General features: G+C 43.1%; 1 protein-coding gene across 1 annotated transcript; it reads left to right on the forward strand.

Moving 5' to 3' along the window:
* Positions 1-10,357: 10,357 nt before the first annotated feature.
* Positions 10,358-13,182, forward strand: LOC143486762 (profilin-1-like). The gene is made up of 4 exons (XM_076986169.1): positions 10,358-10,497; positions 10,720-10,866; positions 12,297-12,492; positions 12,639-13,182. The coding sequence occupies exons 2-4, from the start codon at positions 10,735-10,737 to the stop codon at positions 12,734-12,736; spliced, it is 426 nt and encodes a 141-aa protein (XP_076842284.1). The 5' UTR covers positions 10,358-10,497; positions 10,720-10,734; the 3' UTR covers positions 12,737-13,182.
* Positions 13,183-18,795: the final 5,613 nt, after the last annotated feature.

The following is an 18,795-nucleotide window of genomic DNA, read 5'->3' on the forward strand; positions in this document are numbered from 1 at the left end:
AAATGGTGGGGCTGATGGAGAAAATGGTGGGGCAGATGGAGGGAGATGAGCAGTTTTAAGATGGTGCCTCAAAGACTGTTGCACCACTTCCTGTTTGACTCAGGAAGTCAAAACTTCACTACGGAACAACGCACAGAGGTTGTGTGTAGTGGAATATGAGTTCAGACAGAGAACCTGAAAATATCAGGACAGCTCTCACATGGTTGTGTGTGTGTGTGTGTGTGTGAGAGAGAGAGAGAGAGAGAGAGAGAGAGAGAGAGAGAGAGAGAGAGAGAGAGAGAGAGAGAGAGAAAGTGAGAGAGAGGAGAGAGTGTGTGTTGCCTCAACAACTAGAGTTCTACTATACTTTAGCTATAATATACTATGGCTAACGCTGACCCCTACCCCTGACCCCTACCCCTGACCCCTAACCCTGACCCTACAATATAATATGATAAAAGCAAACTGAGTGAGTGGACACATTTACTTGGAAACACACGTCTTGGTGTTTGGTGTACAACACCAATGTGAGGTATTATTTTAGTGATGTAATCCTGTATCCATTTGAGCCCTTAATAAAATACACTTAGGGGAATGAGTGTTTTAATCTTTGTTCTAATGATATTCCTTTACTATATATCTTACACACACTCTATATACTTCATATATCTTATACACACAGTAACGCAGGCATTTAAATGACCCTGAAGGCTGTGTGTCTGTGTCTTCTGTGTTTATACCCTAAAGGCGTGAATTCTCTTCATTAGTCAGCAAGTGATCACATGTAAGTCTGGAATGTCACCCTGCACACAGGCACATACATGCACCCTTCCAGACAGAAGCAGTGGATCACCAACTAAACCGATGGAATCACAAGCACGTTGCTGCCCCATACGTTAACACACACGTGTACAGGTGAGTTCATGCACACGTGGCACAGCTGTGTTGTATCAGCTGTTAATATTGGACAGAGGTGGATTCTTGTAGGTGAAGAATGTGAAATAATTTTTAAATATTACAGCAGAATAATCTCATGTGTTCACATTGTGGTGAAATTATTGAGTCATTCTCTTGATCACTGAATCAAATGAACGAGAGTGACGCAGATCTTCTTCTGTGTCTTCTGTGTTCTCTTCCTCATAGCGCAAGTAGCTGAACTGCTTGTCTGTACATGTTACTTCAGACCTTTCAGAGATAAAAGCTGTGACATTTGAGAACACAGTGTGTCCACACAGTCCACAGAGTGTGTGTGTAACTCACCTACAGGGTCCACACTGTAATCATACAGGACACAGCTGGAGGAGGAGCTTGCTAATTCTGGCCCATGGTGGTGGGTGGAGCTTGGCAATGCTGGCCTGTGGTGGTGGGTGGAGCTTGCTAATGCTGGCCCATGGTGGTGGGTGGAGCTTGGCAATGCTGGCCTGTGGTGGTGGGTGGAGCTTTGCAATGTTGGCCTGTGGAGGTGGGTGGAGCTTGGCAATGCTGGCCTGTGGAAGTGGGTGGAGCTTGGCAATGCTGGCCTGTGGAAGTGGGTGGAGCTTGGCAATGCTGGCCTGTAGAGGTGGGTGGAGCTTGGTAATGCTGGCCTGTGGAGGTGGGTGGAGCTTGGTAATGCTGGCCTGTGGAGGTGGGTGGAGCTTGGTAATGCTGGCCTGTGGAGGTGGGTGGAGCTGGTTAGTGCTGTTCTCTGTACTCTGAGACTTCATCTTTAGAGTCACAAGCACTGCACATTTCATGTAACCCAACATATGCACTTCCTCTTCCTGCTCTCAGTCTCATATGGCACCATCTGATTGGACCATCTTTTGGTGTCACATAGTGCCCTCTGATTGGTCAAAGTGAAACTGGCCCACTGGCACACATTTCCATTGTGCTGACCAATCAGATCAACAGTTGTGCTGACCTGCTCAGGTCAAAAGTTTTCTCTCTCCCTCTCTCTCTCTCTCTCCCTCTCTCTCTCTCTCTCCCTCTCTCTCTCTCTCTCCCTCTCTCTCTCTCTCCATTTCAGTATGAATAGGCCCATGAGTTTAACGCCCAACGTTGTTTCTCTTCCGATCTCCTCACTCAGGCTTTATTTTGGCAAACAGGATGTTGTGGTTGAGTTGAGCAGAACGTTATCTCTCTCTCTCTCTCTCTCGCTCTCTCTCTCTCTCTCTCTCTCTCTCTCTCTCTCTTCGTAACTGATCATTTTTTCTCAGACCTTTTTAACAAAAATCTTTTAAGTTGTCTTTAGTTTAAATCCATCTTTTGGCAGTGACACATTTAGGGACATTTATGGATCTTTCTTTATGGGTGTGTGTGTGTGTGTGTGTGTGTGTGTGTGTGAGAGAGAGAGAGAGAAACTTATGACATTTTCACATAAAAAACATGAAATGTAATCCCAAATTTCAATTATATGACCAACATGAAAAATGACAAATTCTTCTTGGAGCAGGGCACACATAATCTTTTACTGCATCAGATGAGAGACAGAGATAATATCTCCTGTCTCTGAAATCCTACTTCACATAACTAAATGAGTCCTACACACATTCACAGTGCTGTGTTTAACTGTGTTTCAGCTATCCCCATTCCTGTACCCCCTCAATCTCTGAGCAAACATGCCAAGGTCACTGCTACACTTCTAAAACATCCATACAAACATACATGACACGCCCCAAACATGCGCCAAACACATTCCACAACCAAATAAGCCCCAAATACGACACTCACCAAACATGCTTCAACCACACATCATACATCACACCCCAAACACGTTCCACACACCAAATATGCCCCAAATACGACACTCACCAAACATGCTTCAACCACACATCATACATCACACCCCAAACACGTTCCACACACCAAATATGCCCCAAATACGACACTCACCAAACATGCTTCAACCACACATCATACATCACACCCCAAACACGTTCCACACACCAAATATGCCCCAAATACGACACTCACCAAACATGCTTCAAACACACATCATACATCACACCCCAAACACGTTCCACACACCAAATACACATCACTCTCCAAACATACACCAAACACATTCCTACCACCTCACATGCCCCCAACATTACATACACCAAACATTCATCATACTCCCAAAACACACTCCAAAGACACACCAAAAACTCCTCATACTCGCAAGCACACTCCAAACACATCAAAAACTCTCCAAACACACACCTGTAATCATACGCCCCAAACATGCTTCACAACAAATACACACTAAACACATTTTACACTCCAGGTACACACCATACACGTTACACTTTCCGAACACACTCCAAACCCTAGCCTTTAATATAAGCCTTAATATTGACCTTAATATAGACAGATTTTTGGGGAAACAGAAATGGTGATCAACTAAATCCTAAGGAGAGGGGCAGGTGTCGAACAGTGTGAACAGGTGTATTAGAGTGGGGACAGATGTACACATACAGACATACCACATATTCCAAACACACACTACACAATACATACACGATACACTTACTAAACGTACACTATATTGCCAAAAGTATTCGCTCAACCATCCTAATGATCGGATGGACTGCAGAGTCTATTGCTATCTTCAAGCGTAGACTGAAGACTCACCTGTTTGTTGAGTTCTTACCAGAGCACTAACTCAGCTGATACCACTTGCCGTTGTTCTTAAATTGTATGTCTGTCTATGGTTATTTGTACTTCTTGGCAAATGTCTAACTTGCAAAACACTAGGTAATGATACTGACTCCTGCAGTTTAGTAGTAGTCTGACTCAATGGTGTCTTGAATTCTGGCCTATCTGTACTATTTCCTATGATGTATTCTGTGATCAGAAGCAAAGCACTTTGTAAGTCGCTCTGGATAAGAGCGTCTGCTAAATGCCGTAAATTGTAAATGTAAATGTAAATTGGAATCAGGTGTTCAACTTCCATGGCCACAGGTGTATAAAATTAAGCACCTAGGCATGCAGACTGTTTTTACAAACATTTGTGAAAGAATGGGTCGCTCTCATGAGCTCAGTGAATTCCAGTGTGGAACTGTGATAGGATGCCACCTGTGCAACAAATTCAGTCATGAAATTTCCTCACTCCTAAATATTCCACAGTCAACTGTCAGCTGTATTATGAGAAAATGGAAGTGTTTGGGAACGACAGCAACTCAGCTACGAAGTGGTAGGTAATCTGTAATCTGACTTTTTGGAAGAATAGACAAAACTCCCCATAAACACACTCCTAAACCTTGTGTACAGCCTTCCCAGAAGAGTTGAAGCTGTTCTATCTGCAACATCATATTGAATTCTATGGATTAGGAATGGGATGTCACTTAAGCTCATATGTAAGTCAAGGAAGGTGAGCAAATACTTTTGGCAATATAGTATACCTACTACACACATACCACATGTACCACACACTTACTACACATACATACTACTCACACACACACTTGGCTTGGTGGTTAGCACGTTTGCCTCTCAGCACTGGAGTCTTGGGTTCAAGTCCCTATCTGAGTGGAGTTTCCATGTTGTCAATGTAGGTTTCCTCTGGGGTCTCTGGTTTTCTCCCACAGTCCAAAAACATGGAGGTCAGGTAATTTGGCAGTCCATGTGTGTAAGAAGAGAGATCACATTTCTCCAATATTAGCAATATTAGCAAGACTAGCATACAGTACAAGGTTTTATTGTTGGTTTTTAAAGGCTTAAACGACCTGGCTCCCTCTTACATTAAAGATATGCTCTGTTATTACGAGACCCCTAGAGCTCTAAGATCATCGTCACAGTTGCTGCTGTCTGTTCCTTGGTCTAGACTTAAGCGGAAAGGGGATCGAGCCTTTTCTATTGCAGCACCAAAATTGTGGAACAGTCTGCCAGTTGATATTAGAGGAGCATCATCAGTCACTTGTTTTAAAACTAAATTAAAGACATATTTTTACTCTGTGGCTTATGATTGTAGCTGAGCTGTCTAAATTGTTATGTTGTGTGGATGTGATATGGTATTTTTTTACTTTATTATTGTTAGATACATGTGTGTGTGTGTGTATGTGTATATGTGTATGTGTATATGTGTGTATATGTATGTGTGTATGTATGTATGTATGTATATGTATATATATGTGCACGCACACTGTCTATTTTATTCTGTTTTATTAGTTCTTTTTATTGATGTTTTATGTGAAGCACTTTGGGTAACACTTGTGTTTTAAAGTGCTATATAAATTAAATAAACTTGAAACTTGAAACTTGATGTGTGTGACTGTGTCCAAGAGAAAACCTAAGCTTTTATTTAACATTGTCAGCAATATTGTTTCCTCCCCCCATTTAGTACCCCTTGCTTATCAGAAACTGAGTGTAACAACCTTTTCAATTTCTTTGTTGATGAGGTTAAAGCTTCTCAAAACTTACCAGGTTCATCCCTTTTTGGATGTTTTTAAACCTGTTGTACTTCAAGACTTACTAGATGTGATCAGGTCATTGAAGACTTCCACCAGCTCTCTTGACATAATACCATCACATTCTGTTTTAAGACTATTTCACAGTATCGATTAATCTATTTTAGCTATAGTGAACTCTTCATTGTCAAGTGGTTGTGTTACATCTTTTTTTTACATTTTAAACATGCTATTGTTACACCTATCCTGAAAAAGCCTAACCTTGACCCAACAGTCCTCAGTAATTATAGACCGATCTCAAATTTACCCTTCATAGCCAGAATCCTGGAGAAAGTAGTGACGAATCAGCTGATTTCCACCCTGGACAAATATGAGGTGTGCAACAACTTCCAGTCAGGATTTTAAAGCAGCACTCTACAGAGTCTACTTGATAATGTTCAAAATGATTTACTGATGGCTGCTGATGCTGGAAAATCCTCTGTGCTTGTTTTGCTTGACCTCAGTCCTGTTTTCGACACAGTCAATCATGCCATACTGATTGACAGGCTAAGGGACTGGGTTGGAATCACTGGACCAGCCCTCAAATGGTTTAACTCTTATCTTGAGGGGAGGAGTTTCTCAGTGTCCTCCAATGATAATAGGTCGCACGCAACCCCTCTGTACTTTGGGGTTCCCCAGGGATCAGTTTTGGGGCCATTGCTTTTTTTCATTATATCTATTGCCCCTGGGCCAGCTAATTAGGAGTTTTAAGATCTCATACCATCATTTTGCTGATGACATTCAGTTGTATGTGTCCTTTGTTCCGGGTGAGACAATTAGCCTTGATAGACTCATACAGTGTGTTAATGCAATCAGGGACTGGGCCTCCTGTAACTCACTCCAACTAAATGCTGCTGAAACTGAGGCACTAGTTACTGCACCTGATGGAGTGACTCCTGCTATTATCAAGAGCCTAGGCCCACTCTCCTCTGCAGTGAGCCCCACTGTACAAAATCTGGGTGTCTTATTTGATAAATCCCTTATGTTTGACTCCCACATTAACCTGTTGATCAAGTCTAGTTTTTATCGTTTAAGGAACATCAGCAAACTTAGACTTAGAGTTAGACAATCTTTATTGTCATTCATTGTACACGGGTGTACGCAGAACAAAATTTCATGGCATGTAGGCTCGCACAGTGTACGAGAATTGAGAATTGGATATATAAGAAAGAAAAATAAATTAGATTAAATTAAATGTAACAATATCAATCAATCAATCAATCAAATTTTATTTATATAGCGCTTTTTACAACAGTTGTTGTCACAAAGCAGCTTTACAGCTTTTAGATTATTGCAACAGTCTCCTAGCTGGATGTTCTGGTAAATCGATAAACAAACTCCAGCTGGTTCAGAACACAGCAGCACGAGTTTTAACAAAAACTAAAAAGTTTGATCACATTAGTCCCGTACTATCGTCATTACACTGGCTGCCAATTAGATTCCGTATTGACTATAAAATACTTTTATTAACATATAAAACGCTGCATGGCTTAGCTCCAGACTATCTTAGTGAACTTATTGAACAATATAACCCAGCGCGTTCACTTCGCTCGCAGGACGCAGGGTTATTAACTGTTCCTAGGATCAAAAAGATCACAGCAGGTGGAAGAGCCTTTTCTTTTAAAGCTCCACAATTGTGGAATAATCTTCCTGCCTCTATTCGGGACTCAGACACAGTCTCAATGTTTAAAACTCGATTAAAGACTCATCTGTTTAGTTTGGCCTTTGATTAATCTGTTACATATTTACTACATCTCGTATCTTTTCTCCGAGGTTCATCTGGAGAGTAACATTGCAGTCGGAGCCTACAATACCAGCATCGCTGCTCCGACACGGAATGAAAGCCTGGCGTTCATCAACAGACATTTACAGTGACAATATCATAACCCAGAACTTTCATTTTTACCTTTACTTAGTCTGATTGTGTGATTTGTGTGTGACTTGTGTATTTGTCTGTATTTTGTGTAATCTGTGTGTTAACGGGCCGCCCAATGGAGGATGGGTTCCCTTTTGAGTCTTGGTTCTCCCGAGGTTTCTTCCTATTCCCCACTATCTTAGGGAGTTTTTCCTCGCCACTGTCGCCCTTGGCTTGCTCATTAGGGTTCTGGACCCGTAGTATTGTTAACCTTTTAAATCCTGTAAGGCACTTTGTGACAACATGTGTTGTGAAAAGCGCTATACAAATAAACTTTGATTGATTGATTGACAAGTGCCGAGTCCTAGCCCCCAGTGAGCAAGCCAAAGGCGACAGTGGCAAGGAAAAACTCCCTAGTTTTTTGCATGAGGAAGAAACCTTGAGAGGAACCAAGACTCAGGGGGGGAACCCATCCTCCTCTGGCCGACACCGGTCACCATGACAACAACAACAATTTAGACAGAAAGAAGAGAAAGAAAAGAAAAAATATGTAATAATGTCCATCATGATGTATGCATCCGGTTAGGCAGGAGGTGGCTGGCTCAGGATGGATCGCTGGTCTCCTCATCTCATTATTCCTCAAGCAGGTGGGCAGCCATGTAGAGAAATGAAACAGGGAAAACTAGCTCTGTATGAGGACATGTACAGGACAGGTGAAATTATAAACATTTCTGGAGTGTGGCAGCAACTCCGGCATTTAGTTAAATTATTATAGCCTAGCTAAAAAGGCAGAACCAGAAGGTAACATAGGCTTGGGGGCATTCTGAGACAATGGCATCCGTCCACTGCACTGTCAACAAACTTGAGTGACCACGAGCAGTGACAGGATGACAGCACCAGCGCCCCAGTCTACCATAAAACCCTTCGTCTATGAACCCCTGGATCTGTACTTTTATCTAAGGGGGGATATTGATTATCAAACGCTAAACTAAATAAGTGGGTTTTCAACCTAGACTTAAAGATTGTGACTGTGTCGGAGTCCCGGACACATTTAGGAAGATTATTCCAAAGCTGGGGGGCCTTACAAGAAAAGGCTCTTCCCCCTGCTGTTACCTTATTAATTTTTGGAACTAATAAAAGACCAGCACCCTGTGATCTTAGTGGGCGTGGGGGTTCGTAATAGGAAATAAGTTCCTGAAGGTACTCAGGAGCAAGCCCGTGCAATGCTTTATAAGTTAATAAAAGAATTTTAAAGTCAATACGGAATTTAACTGGGAGCCAATGCAGGGCTGATAGGACTGGACTGATATGCTGAAATTTTCTAGTTCTGGTCAGAACCCTGGCTGCAGCATTTTGAACTATTTGAAGTTTATTTAGATTCCTATTTGAACATCCTGACAGTAGTGCATTGCAATAGATTCCAGTAACCAGGGTTGAGAGAAGACTTCAAGAATATGACAGATGGCATTCCAGGATTCACCAAAGTCCGTGGCGAGAGTGAGCCAACAAGGATCTAGTGTACAAGTGTAGAAGTGCAGAAATGTGAGGGGTCACCGATGATGTTGAGTGAACGGGATATGCGGCGCACTGGTGTGAGGTCCTGGATAGGTGGAAGAGAAGACCCGATGATCTTCTCCGCTGTCCTGAGGTGAGTGGTCTCCCTTAAGGAGCTGGAGATGCTGGTGCACGCTTTTATTACCTCGAGACACGACTACTGTAACTCTCTATTTACATCTATTAGTGTCCGTGCTCGGGGACGCCTCCAGGCTGTTCAGAACGCAGCAGCAAGGTTGCTCACCAAGTCTGGGGGACATTCTCATACCTCACCACTGTTATTTGTGCTTCACTGGCTGCCGGTGGAACAGAGAGTTCATTTTAAGATTGTTTTCTTACTTTTAAATCATTAAGGGGTCAAGCACCACGCTACCTTGGTGACCTCCGACACTGCTATGCACCTCTGAGGGTACTAAGGTCTTCTGAAGCCAACCTCTTGATCGTGCCACGCACCCAGCATAAAACACAAGGTGATCAGGCCTTCGAGGTCATAGCACCCAATCTCTGGAACACTCTGCCCATGGCTTTGAGGACAGCTGACTCTGTGGAAACAACTAAAGACACACTTTTTTAAGCAGGCATTCAAATAATGCTGTTATTTCAGTGTATATTGTGTTAACTTGCTCACTTATTTTATTTAATATTATGTATTTCATTAACAATAACTCTCTCACTATACGATTGTCTTCTATTAATCTCCATCATTGTAAAGCACTTTGTGATTCTGTCTGTGAAAACTTACTTACTGTGTCCCTGCATGTTCAGTAAAACAGTTGTGTGAGTGTGTGTGTGTGCATGAATGTGTGTGTGTGCTTGTGTGCCCAGTGGTGGATGGTGCTCTGCCACTAGGGTCTGTTCTCTCTCCCCTTCCTGCACCCCATTCAGTCCCCCAGGGGGCTGTGGGCTCCGGTAGAGAGTACGCTGTGTGTGATTGGCTACTGCTTCTCGCCAGTGTAAGACAGTGTTAAACCCGTGTTAAAAACTGTAAAGCAATCTTGAAAGGCGCTATATAAATCGAACATTCATTCATTCCTACATACTACACACATATATCACATAGACCATTCACATACACCACACACAACATACACATACACCATTCACATACTACACACACACACCACATACACAAACATCCCACATATGCCACATATATAGTACACATGTGCACACACCACACATACACATCAGACACACAACACACAAATGTAGAAGTCACACACACACACACACACACACACACACACACACACACTAGGTCTGATAGCTCTTCTGTAGCTGTGGCCCAAGAGCTCCCAGATATATGGCCAAAGAAACCTCACCTTGTGTTACCACATGGTTTTAGGAATTTAGCATGGTGGGCCATTACTTCAACTTAGGGCTACCAGAAGCAATGTAGGAATTAACTATAAAATGTGTGTGTGTGTGTGTGTGTGTGTGTGAGAGAGAGAGAGAGAGAGAGAGCGCATCTAAAACTTTGTACTGTGCAAGGAAATAAAAAAATCTCTCCTCCTTTTCTCTTGTCACTACATTCTGGTTTCATTCTCATCCTCTGCAATTTCCTCATTGTCTTTTTCTTTGCGGAAGTGACCCGCGGGTAGGGCGCGCGGGTCTGCGCAGGCAATATAAAGTCTCGTGGACTTCCTTGTATTCACTTTGCATTGCAGCTTTGCTAAAGTCACCGGTGACCGACAACAGGTAGCACGCGACACTTTCCTTACACATTTTGCAGCTCTCTCGCTTATGGCTTCAGAGTAGCTTTCACTCGGGGAATGTTTACCTGTAGATACTAATTTTGTATTAGTGTTTAGTATAGCTAACCATAATTAGATATTTTTTCCAGATAGTGAAATGCAAGTATTTATACATGTAAATACAGTGTATTTACTCATGTTTGTTCAATTGTGTCTTGTCTCCAAGTTTTTAAAGCTCAAGATGAGTTGGGATAGCTACATCACCAATCTTACTGGCGGCGACTGGGTGGACGAAGCCGTTATTGTCGGACACACAAGTGGACAGGAGTCCGTGTGGGCGTCTTCGCCAAACGGGTTCCTGAAAAACATCACGGTACTAATAACGTTGGTGTTTAATGAGAGTGTGGGGTGTGTGTGTGTGTGTGGGGTGTGTGTGGCAGTGCCGGTGTCCCGCACACACGCTGTTGTCTCCATCACGCCTGATCCTGCTTCAGCCACAGCTGCACTTACAGGACTTTATTACCTTTATGTTGTCCTGAAATACATTTGAAGGGCAGAAAGTTGAAGAAGCATGGAGAAAGTGTAGGTGCGCTGGAGAAGGGATTATTTAGAAAGTATCAGCATGTTCACGTCGTGTTTAGGTGTTCATGCTGCCTGTACAGTGACATCTGTATAATCATCATAGGGTCGAATATAAGTAGTCAAAACTTTGATTTGTGAAAATGGGGTGCTGCTATAATGTTCCGGAGTTTGTGCCGGAGTTTGTTTTGTGTTTTTTCTCTAAACGCCGTGATCTGTAGTTGCAGCTCGACCAAATTTGAGTGATTTCCTTCATAGCGCGCGAGCTCTGTAACGCTCCTTATTTGGTCATGCGAATTAAAGTCGCGCTCGCGATGGAGGAAGTGAAGGGTACTGTCGACTCACTTCCGCCTTCACGCCCACAGGCCGCCTCGCGCCCACAAGCACTTCACATTTCACCGATTACATGCATTGATCACCTCATTAATTATTTGAGTTTAAGACCCCAGGCATTTTGTATTACTTACCTAGAGCAAGTTCCAGGAGAAGGAGGGTGTGGTCAGGTGGTGGTGGTCAGATACTTGCTGAACCTGCTCTAAGTCACTAGTGACAGCAGAGACGGTGGTGCTGTGGTCACAGCGAGGAACATGTTGTGTGCTTGTATTCATGTGACACACTGAACAAAAACTACCAAGAATGGAAAGATTCTTACTCTCATGTACACACACTCACACACACTCGTGTGCACACACACATGCACTCATGCTCACAAATGCAGCGTAGAGCGTGTCACATAACTGCATCTGCACAAGCTCTTAGTACAGGTACATTCACTGCAGCATTGTTGACCTGTATTGCACAGCATGTTAGTGTGTGTGTGTGTGTGTGTGTGTGTGTGTGTGTGTGTGTGTGCTACAGAGTGCAGCTCCGTGCAGTGGTACAGTATAACTGGCTCGATGACCACAGTGGCTACAGTGCTCTCTCTAAGTGACACTGAAATGTATAACTGTATTGTCAAAAATCTGAAAAGCAGATGTGTGTCCAGAAACACTGATATTCGTGTGTGTGTGTGTATTGCACATGTTTGTGTTTTGGAGGGTGATTTACGTAAAACAGCTCCCTTCAAACATGATGACACACGATCAGATCCACAGCTGGAATGTGGGTGTGTTGGTTGGGGTACTGCATTCCAAAAATCCACCAGCATGTTACAGCGTGTGTGAGGGGGTTGGACTACAGTGTGTGCAGAGATGTGATCTCCTCTCCCGTACTGTTCTTGCCCAGGCAGCGGAAGTGAAGGCTCTGTGTGACACAGATCGCAGCAAACTGTTTGCCGGTGGCGTGACCATAGGGGGGAAGAAGTGCACAGTGCTGAGAGACGCCCTGCACGTGGACGGCCAGAACACCATGGACCTCAAAATGAAGACATCAGAACACGACCCTCATCCCTACTCTTTCACCGTGGGCAAAACGTGCAAAGGTCAGATGCATGTGCATGCATACACGCATGCTGACACACATACATACACACATGCGTACATGTGAGCACACACCTTTAACCCTAAACCTAACCCTTACATTTAGGTTTAGACATAACCCTTCTATCGCTCTGTCTGTGTTTCTCAGCTCTGATCATAGCCAAGGGTGTGAAAGACGCACACGGAGGAAAGGTGAACCCTCTCGTCTTTGACATGACTGCTTACCTCAGGAAGCTGAACCTCTGAAGCACTCTGCCATATGTCCTGCTGCATACACACACACACACACACACACATTCACACTCGCACACAGTGGTTAAGAGATACAGTTCTGATTGGAGATCAGGTGTGTGCATGGTGTGTGTGTGTGTGTGTGTGTGAGTTGTCTAATGCTGGTCTGATATCAGAACCCTGTCTCTCGCCACCTTATCTCGGAGAGTTGCTGTCTGTTCTCCACACATACACACACACCTCCACCCAGGTGGTCTGCACCAGCTGTTGGTGTGGAGTGTGGAGACCAGGCTTCAGCCGGCTGATCAACTGGTTATCTGTTCACTGATTGGCTGACAGATGGTACTGCACTGGATGGGCAGAGCTTCATTTTAGGCTGTTTTAACTGTTTACTTGTTTCTTGATGCTGTTACTGAACAAACTGCCCATGTGCAGCCAAATAAAGAGGAAATGTATACCAAGATGGACAAGCCTTTATTTATGGTGTGTGTGTGTGTGTGTGTGTGTGGGGGGGGGGGGGGGGGGTGTGAGTACATGCACTTCTCCTTTCAAAGTGGAGTTACATTATGAACAGTGAGAGGAAAGAACTTTGTCTCTGTTGTGCACACACACGCTCACATACACACACTCACGCACGCTCACATACACACACTTGCGCACACATATACACTCACGCACACACACACAGAGGGGAACATATGGTTCATTTGCTGTGTGAAGACTGTCCTTAACTGGAAGGTGTGCTAGTGGACAGTGAATTGTAGCTGTGGGTTTGGCTCCATCTGTTGGTAGAGTTATGAAACTTCAAGAGTTGTGGTTTTGATGCAGTTATTTGGCAGAACACCACACACATACACACACACACACACACACACATATATACACACACAGACACACGCTCATGCACACAGACACACATATATACACATACACACACATATACATACTCATACACACACATATATACAGACACACATGCACACAGACATATATATACACATATACACACACTTATATACATACACTCATACACACACATAATCACACACACACAGATATATATACACAAACACTCATACACACACATATACTCACACACACATATGTACACACATATATACTCACACACACATATACACACATATATATACTCACACACACGCATACACACACACACACATATACTCCTCTGTCTGACCAGTAGCTCATGGAGAGGGTGTGATGTATTGTCTAGTATAGAAGTGAGTCTGTTGCTAAAGGTGCTCCTCTGTCTGACCAGTAGCTCATGGAGAGGGTGTGATGTGTTGTCCAGTATAGAAGTGAGTCTGTTGTTAAAGGTGCTCCTCTGTCTGACCAGTAGCTCATGGAGAGGGTGTGATGTATTGTCTAGTATAGAAGTGAGTTTGTTGTTAAAGGTGCTCCTCTGTCTGACCAGTACCTCATGGAGAGGGTGTGATGTGTTGTCCAGTATAGAAGTGAGTTTGTTGTTAAAGGTGCTCCTCTGTCTGACCAGTAGCTCATGGAGAGGGTGTGATGTATTGTCTAGTATAGAAGTGAGTCTGTTGCTAAAGGTGCTCCTCTGTCTGACCAGTAGCTCATGGAGAGGGTGTGATGTGTTGTCCAGTATAGAAGTGAGTTTGTTGTTAAAGGTGCTCCTCTGTCTGACCAGTAGCTCATGGAGAGGGTGTGATGTGTTGTCTAGTATAGAAGTGAGTTTGTTGTTAAAGGTGCTCCTCTGTCTGACCAGTAGCTCATGGAGAGGGTGTGATGTGTTGTCTAGTATAGAAGTGAGTTTGTTGTTAAAGGTGCTCCTCTGTCTGACCAGTAGCTCATGGAGAGGGTGTGATGTATTGTCCAGTATAGAAGTGAGTTTGTTGAGTGACCTTCTTTCCACCACTTCCTCAAAACCATCCATTGGGCAGCCCAGCACTGAGCTGGCTTTCTTGATCAGTTTGTTGAGCTTCCTGGTGTTTCCTCCTCTGATGATGCTTCCCCAGCAGACTGCTGCAAAGAAGATAGCACCAGCAACAACAGACTGGTAGAAGATCTCCAACAGCTTGCTGCACACATTGAAGGACCTGAGTCGTCTCAGGAAGTATAGTCTGCTCATCCCCTTCTTGTACACAGCGTCAGTGTTGGCCAAACCAGTCCAGTTTGTTGTCCAGCAGCACACCCAGGTACTTGTAGGAGTCTACCAGCTCAATATCCTGACCCATGATGGTGACAGGGCAGATTGTGGACCTCTTCCTTCTGAAGTCCATCACAATCTCTTTGGTTTGGGTCACATTGATGATCAAGTGTTTCCTTTTACACCACCCAACAAATCTGTCCACAAGGTCTCTGTATTCTCCTTCCTATTCGTCTTTGATGCACCCAACCACCACTGAGTTGTCAGAAGATTTCTGAAGGTGACAGAGGTCAGACCTGTACTGGACGTCAGTGGTGTACAGGGTGAAAAGGAAGGGGGAGAGCACAGTTCCCTGTGGCGCACCGATGTTGCTGACCAGATGATCAGACTGGCAGGTTCCGGTTCTCACATACTGGGGTCTAGCAAACAGGTAGTCCAGCACCCAGTGGATCATGGGCTTATCCACCATCATCTTAATCATCTTAATTATGTTGTACATTATCTTCTCACCCTGAAGCTACACTGTAGAATAATGTGGAACATTCTAACACTCACTAACACATCACACACATCACAGTGGATCGTGTCATACACTCAAGTGCTGTAGTGTTCAGCAGTAGCGAACCGTGACCGTTAAAATTGGGCCCGCTCCCACTGCAATTAAAAAACAAATTAAGAATCCAGACGACAGTCCAGCTTTAGAAACGCAATAAACAATAATATCTGTACTAGATAACTTCTTAAGCAAAATAAGGTTAACAGCTCCGTGTTCCTCGGGAGCGGAATATGTAAACAACGCGCACGAGGACATCAAAGGACTGAATCGAAACTAGCTAGCGGTGGTGCTAACGACAGCTAGCGTCGCCACAGCAGGCGGAAATGATCATACAGTTAAGCCCGCCCACTAAGAGGGAAGATATGATTGGTCAATTTTACTGTCATTTGAAACTGGTATTGCGCTGAATTATAACAGCCAGGCCCTCTGTAAATGAACAGCGGTCATCACAGTCCTGATAGGGGGAGACACAGGCTTCCACTTAACCCCTCACCTTCCAACACAGATTGAATAGACACGGGTGAAAAATTTATTTGCTTATATATTTGTAATTGTTAGATGTCGATTGTCAAACTGTAAGTAGATAAAATAAAATTGGATAAATTATATTATATATATTTATGTTTTAAGAATATTTTAGGCCCTCTGAGAGGGCGTAGAGGGCCTTGACGGTTCCCCACTGGTGTTCAGAACACACACACCCACTGTTGTGTACGGATGTGTTCACTGAACGTGGTCATGTGTTTTGTGAATTCTGTACATTAACAATTCAGTTAAACACTGAACGTAAATGTGAGCAGCACTCACATGCACGTTTATCACTCACACACGTTTATCACTGAACACTCACACACGTTTATCATTCACATACGTTTATCACTGAACACTCACACACGTTTATCACTCACACACGTTTATTACTCACACACATTTATCAATCACACACCTTTATCGCTCACACATTTATCACTCACACACCTTTATCACTCACACACCTTTATCACTCACACATCTTTATCACTCGCATACGTTTATCACTGAACACTCACACACGTTTATCACTCACACACATTTATCACTGAACACTCACACACCTTTATCACTCACACACATTTATCAATCACACACCTTTATCGCTCACACACATTTATCAATCACATACCTTTATCGCTGACACACCTTTATCGCTCACACACCTTTATCACTCACACACATTTATCATTCACACACCTTTATCACTCACACACCTTTATGACTCACACACATTTATCACTCACACACATTTATCGCTCACACACCTTTATCACTCACACACATTTATCACTCACACACCTTTATCACTCACACACCTTTATCACTCACACACCTTTATCACTCACACACATTTATCACTCACACACCTTTATCACTCACACACATTTATCACTCACACACCTTTATCACTCACACACCTTTATCAATCACACACATTTATCTCTCGCACATCTTTATCAATCACACACATTTATCACTCACACACATTTATCACTCACACACCTTTATCACTCACACACATTTATCACTCACACACCTTTATCACTCACACACATTTATCTCTCGCACATCTTTATCACTCACACACCTTTATCACTCGCACACCTTTATCAATCACACACATTTATCACTCACACACCTTTATCACTCGCACACATTTATCACTCACACACATTTATCACACACACAGTTATCTTATCACTCACACACCTTTATCACACACACATTTATCACTCACACACCTTTATCACTCACACACATTTATTACTCACACACCTTTATCACTCACACACATTTATCACTCACACACCTTTATCACTCACACACATTTATCACTCACACACATTTATCACTCACACACATTTATCACTCACGTACCTTTATCACTCACACACCTTTATCACTCACACACATTTATCACTCACACACCTTTATCACTCACACACATTTATCACTCACACACCTTTATTACTCACACACATTTATCACTCACACACCTTTATCACTCACACACCTTTATCACTCACACACCTTTCACTCGGACACATTTATCACTCACACCTTTATCACTCACACACATTTATCACTCGCACACCTTTATCACTCACACACCTTTATCAATCACACATTTATCACTCACACACATTTATCAATCACACATTTATCACTCACACACCTTTATCACTCACACACATTTATCACTCGCACACCTTTATCAATCACACATCTTTATCACTCACACACCTTTCACTCGCACACATTTATCACTCACACACCTTTATCACTCGCACACATTTATCACTCGCACACCTTTATCACTCGCACACATTTATCACTCACACACCTTTATCACTCGCACACATTTATCACTCGCACACCTTTATCACTCGCACACCTTTATCAATCACACATTACTCACACACCTTTATCACTCACACACCTTTATCACTCACACACATTATCACTCACACACCTTTATCACTCGCACACCTTTATCAATCACACACATTTATCACTCGCACACATTTATCACTCACACACCTTTATCACTCACACACCTTTATCACCTAGTCCTAGTATCCAGAACACAAACACCACTATGAAACCTCTCAAATAGCTAGTATTAGCCATAGAATAGGAAATGCGTAGTGTGTGTGTTTGAGAGAGAGAGAGAGAGAGAGAGAGAGACAGAGAGAGGGAGAGAGTGCATGTGTGTGTGTGAGAGAGGGAGAGTGCGTGCGTTGTGTGCCCTTTTAGAACCCAAACCCACTCTCATATTTTCCATTTAAAGTGAACTCTGACCTTTCTTTGAAGTGACAATTTTTACAAGGGAGCATCTCAATTTTACACTGTTGCAGTAAAAATGAATCACTTCACCATATGTAGACGGGAAGCGAGAGAGATTAAAAATTGTAATTTAAAGTTTTCAGAGATACAGGATGTTTCTGAGGTCTTTCATCGCCTATGTGTAGTGAGTGTAGACCCAGTAGGCCTGTGTTTAGTGAGTATAAACCCCTGTTCATTGCCACGCAATGAATTACTGTAACACTCATCTCCCTTTACACTCCCTGTGGATTAATGTGATGTTGATATTTTAATGTAATTCATACACTCAGCTGCCAAGGGTTTAAGTGATTGAAGGTTTTAAGTGATTCTGACTGGTGTTGCACATGGGGAAAACCTGCCACATACACTTACATCGTCATGGTTACAATCAACCTGTCACACACACTGACATCGTCATGGTTACAATCAAGCATGATGGAAGCTGCCCCCACGCAGCTGACTTAACGATTAAACATTTAAAGAAGTTCATGTGTAAAGTTTTCTCTTGAGTACTTCAAGCTGTGTCTTCGT

Source organism: Brachyhypopomus gauderio, unplaced genomic scaffold (genome assembly GCF_052324685.1).
Source record: "Brachyhypopomus gauderio isolate BG-103 unplaced genomic scaffold, BGAUD_0.2 sc45, whole genome shotgun sequence".
NCBI classification, from domain to species: Eukaryota; Metazoa; Chordata; class Actinopteri; order Gymnotiformes; family Hypopomidae; genus Brachyhypopomus; species Brachyhypopomus gauderio.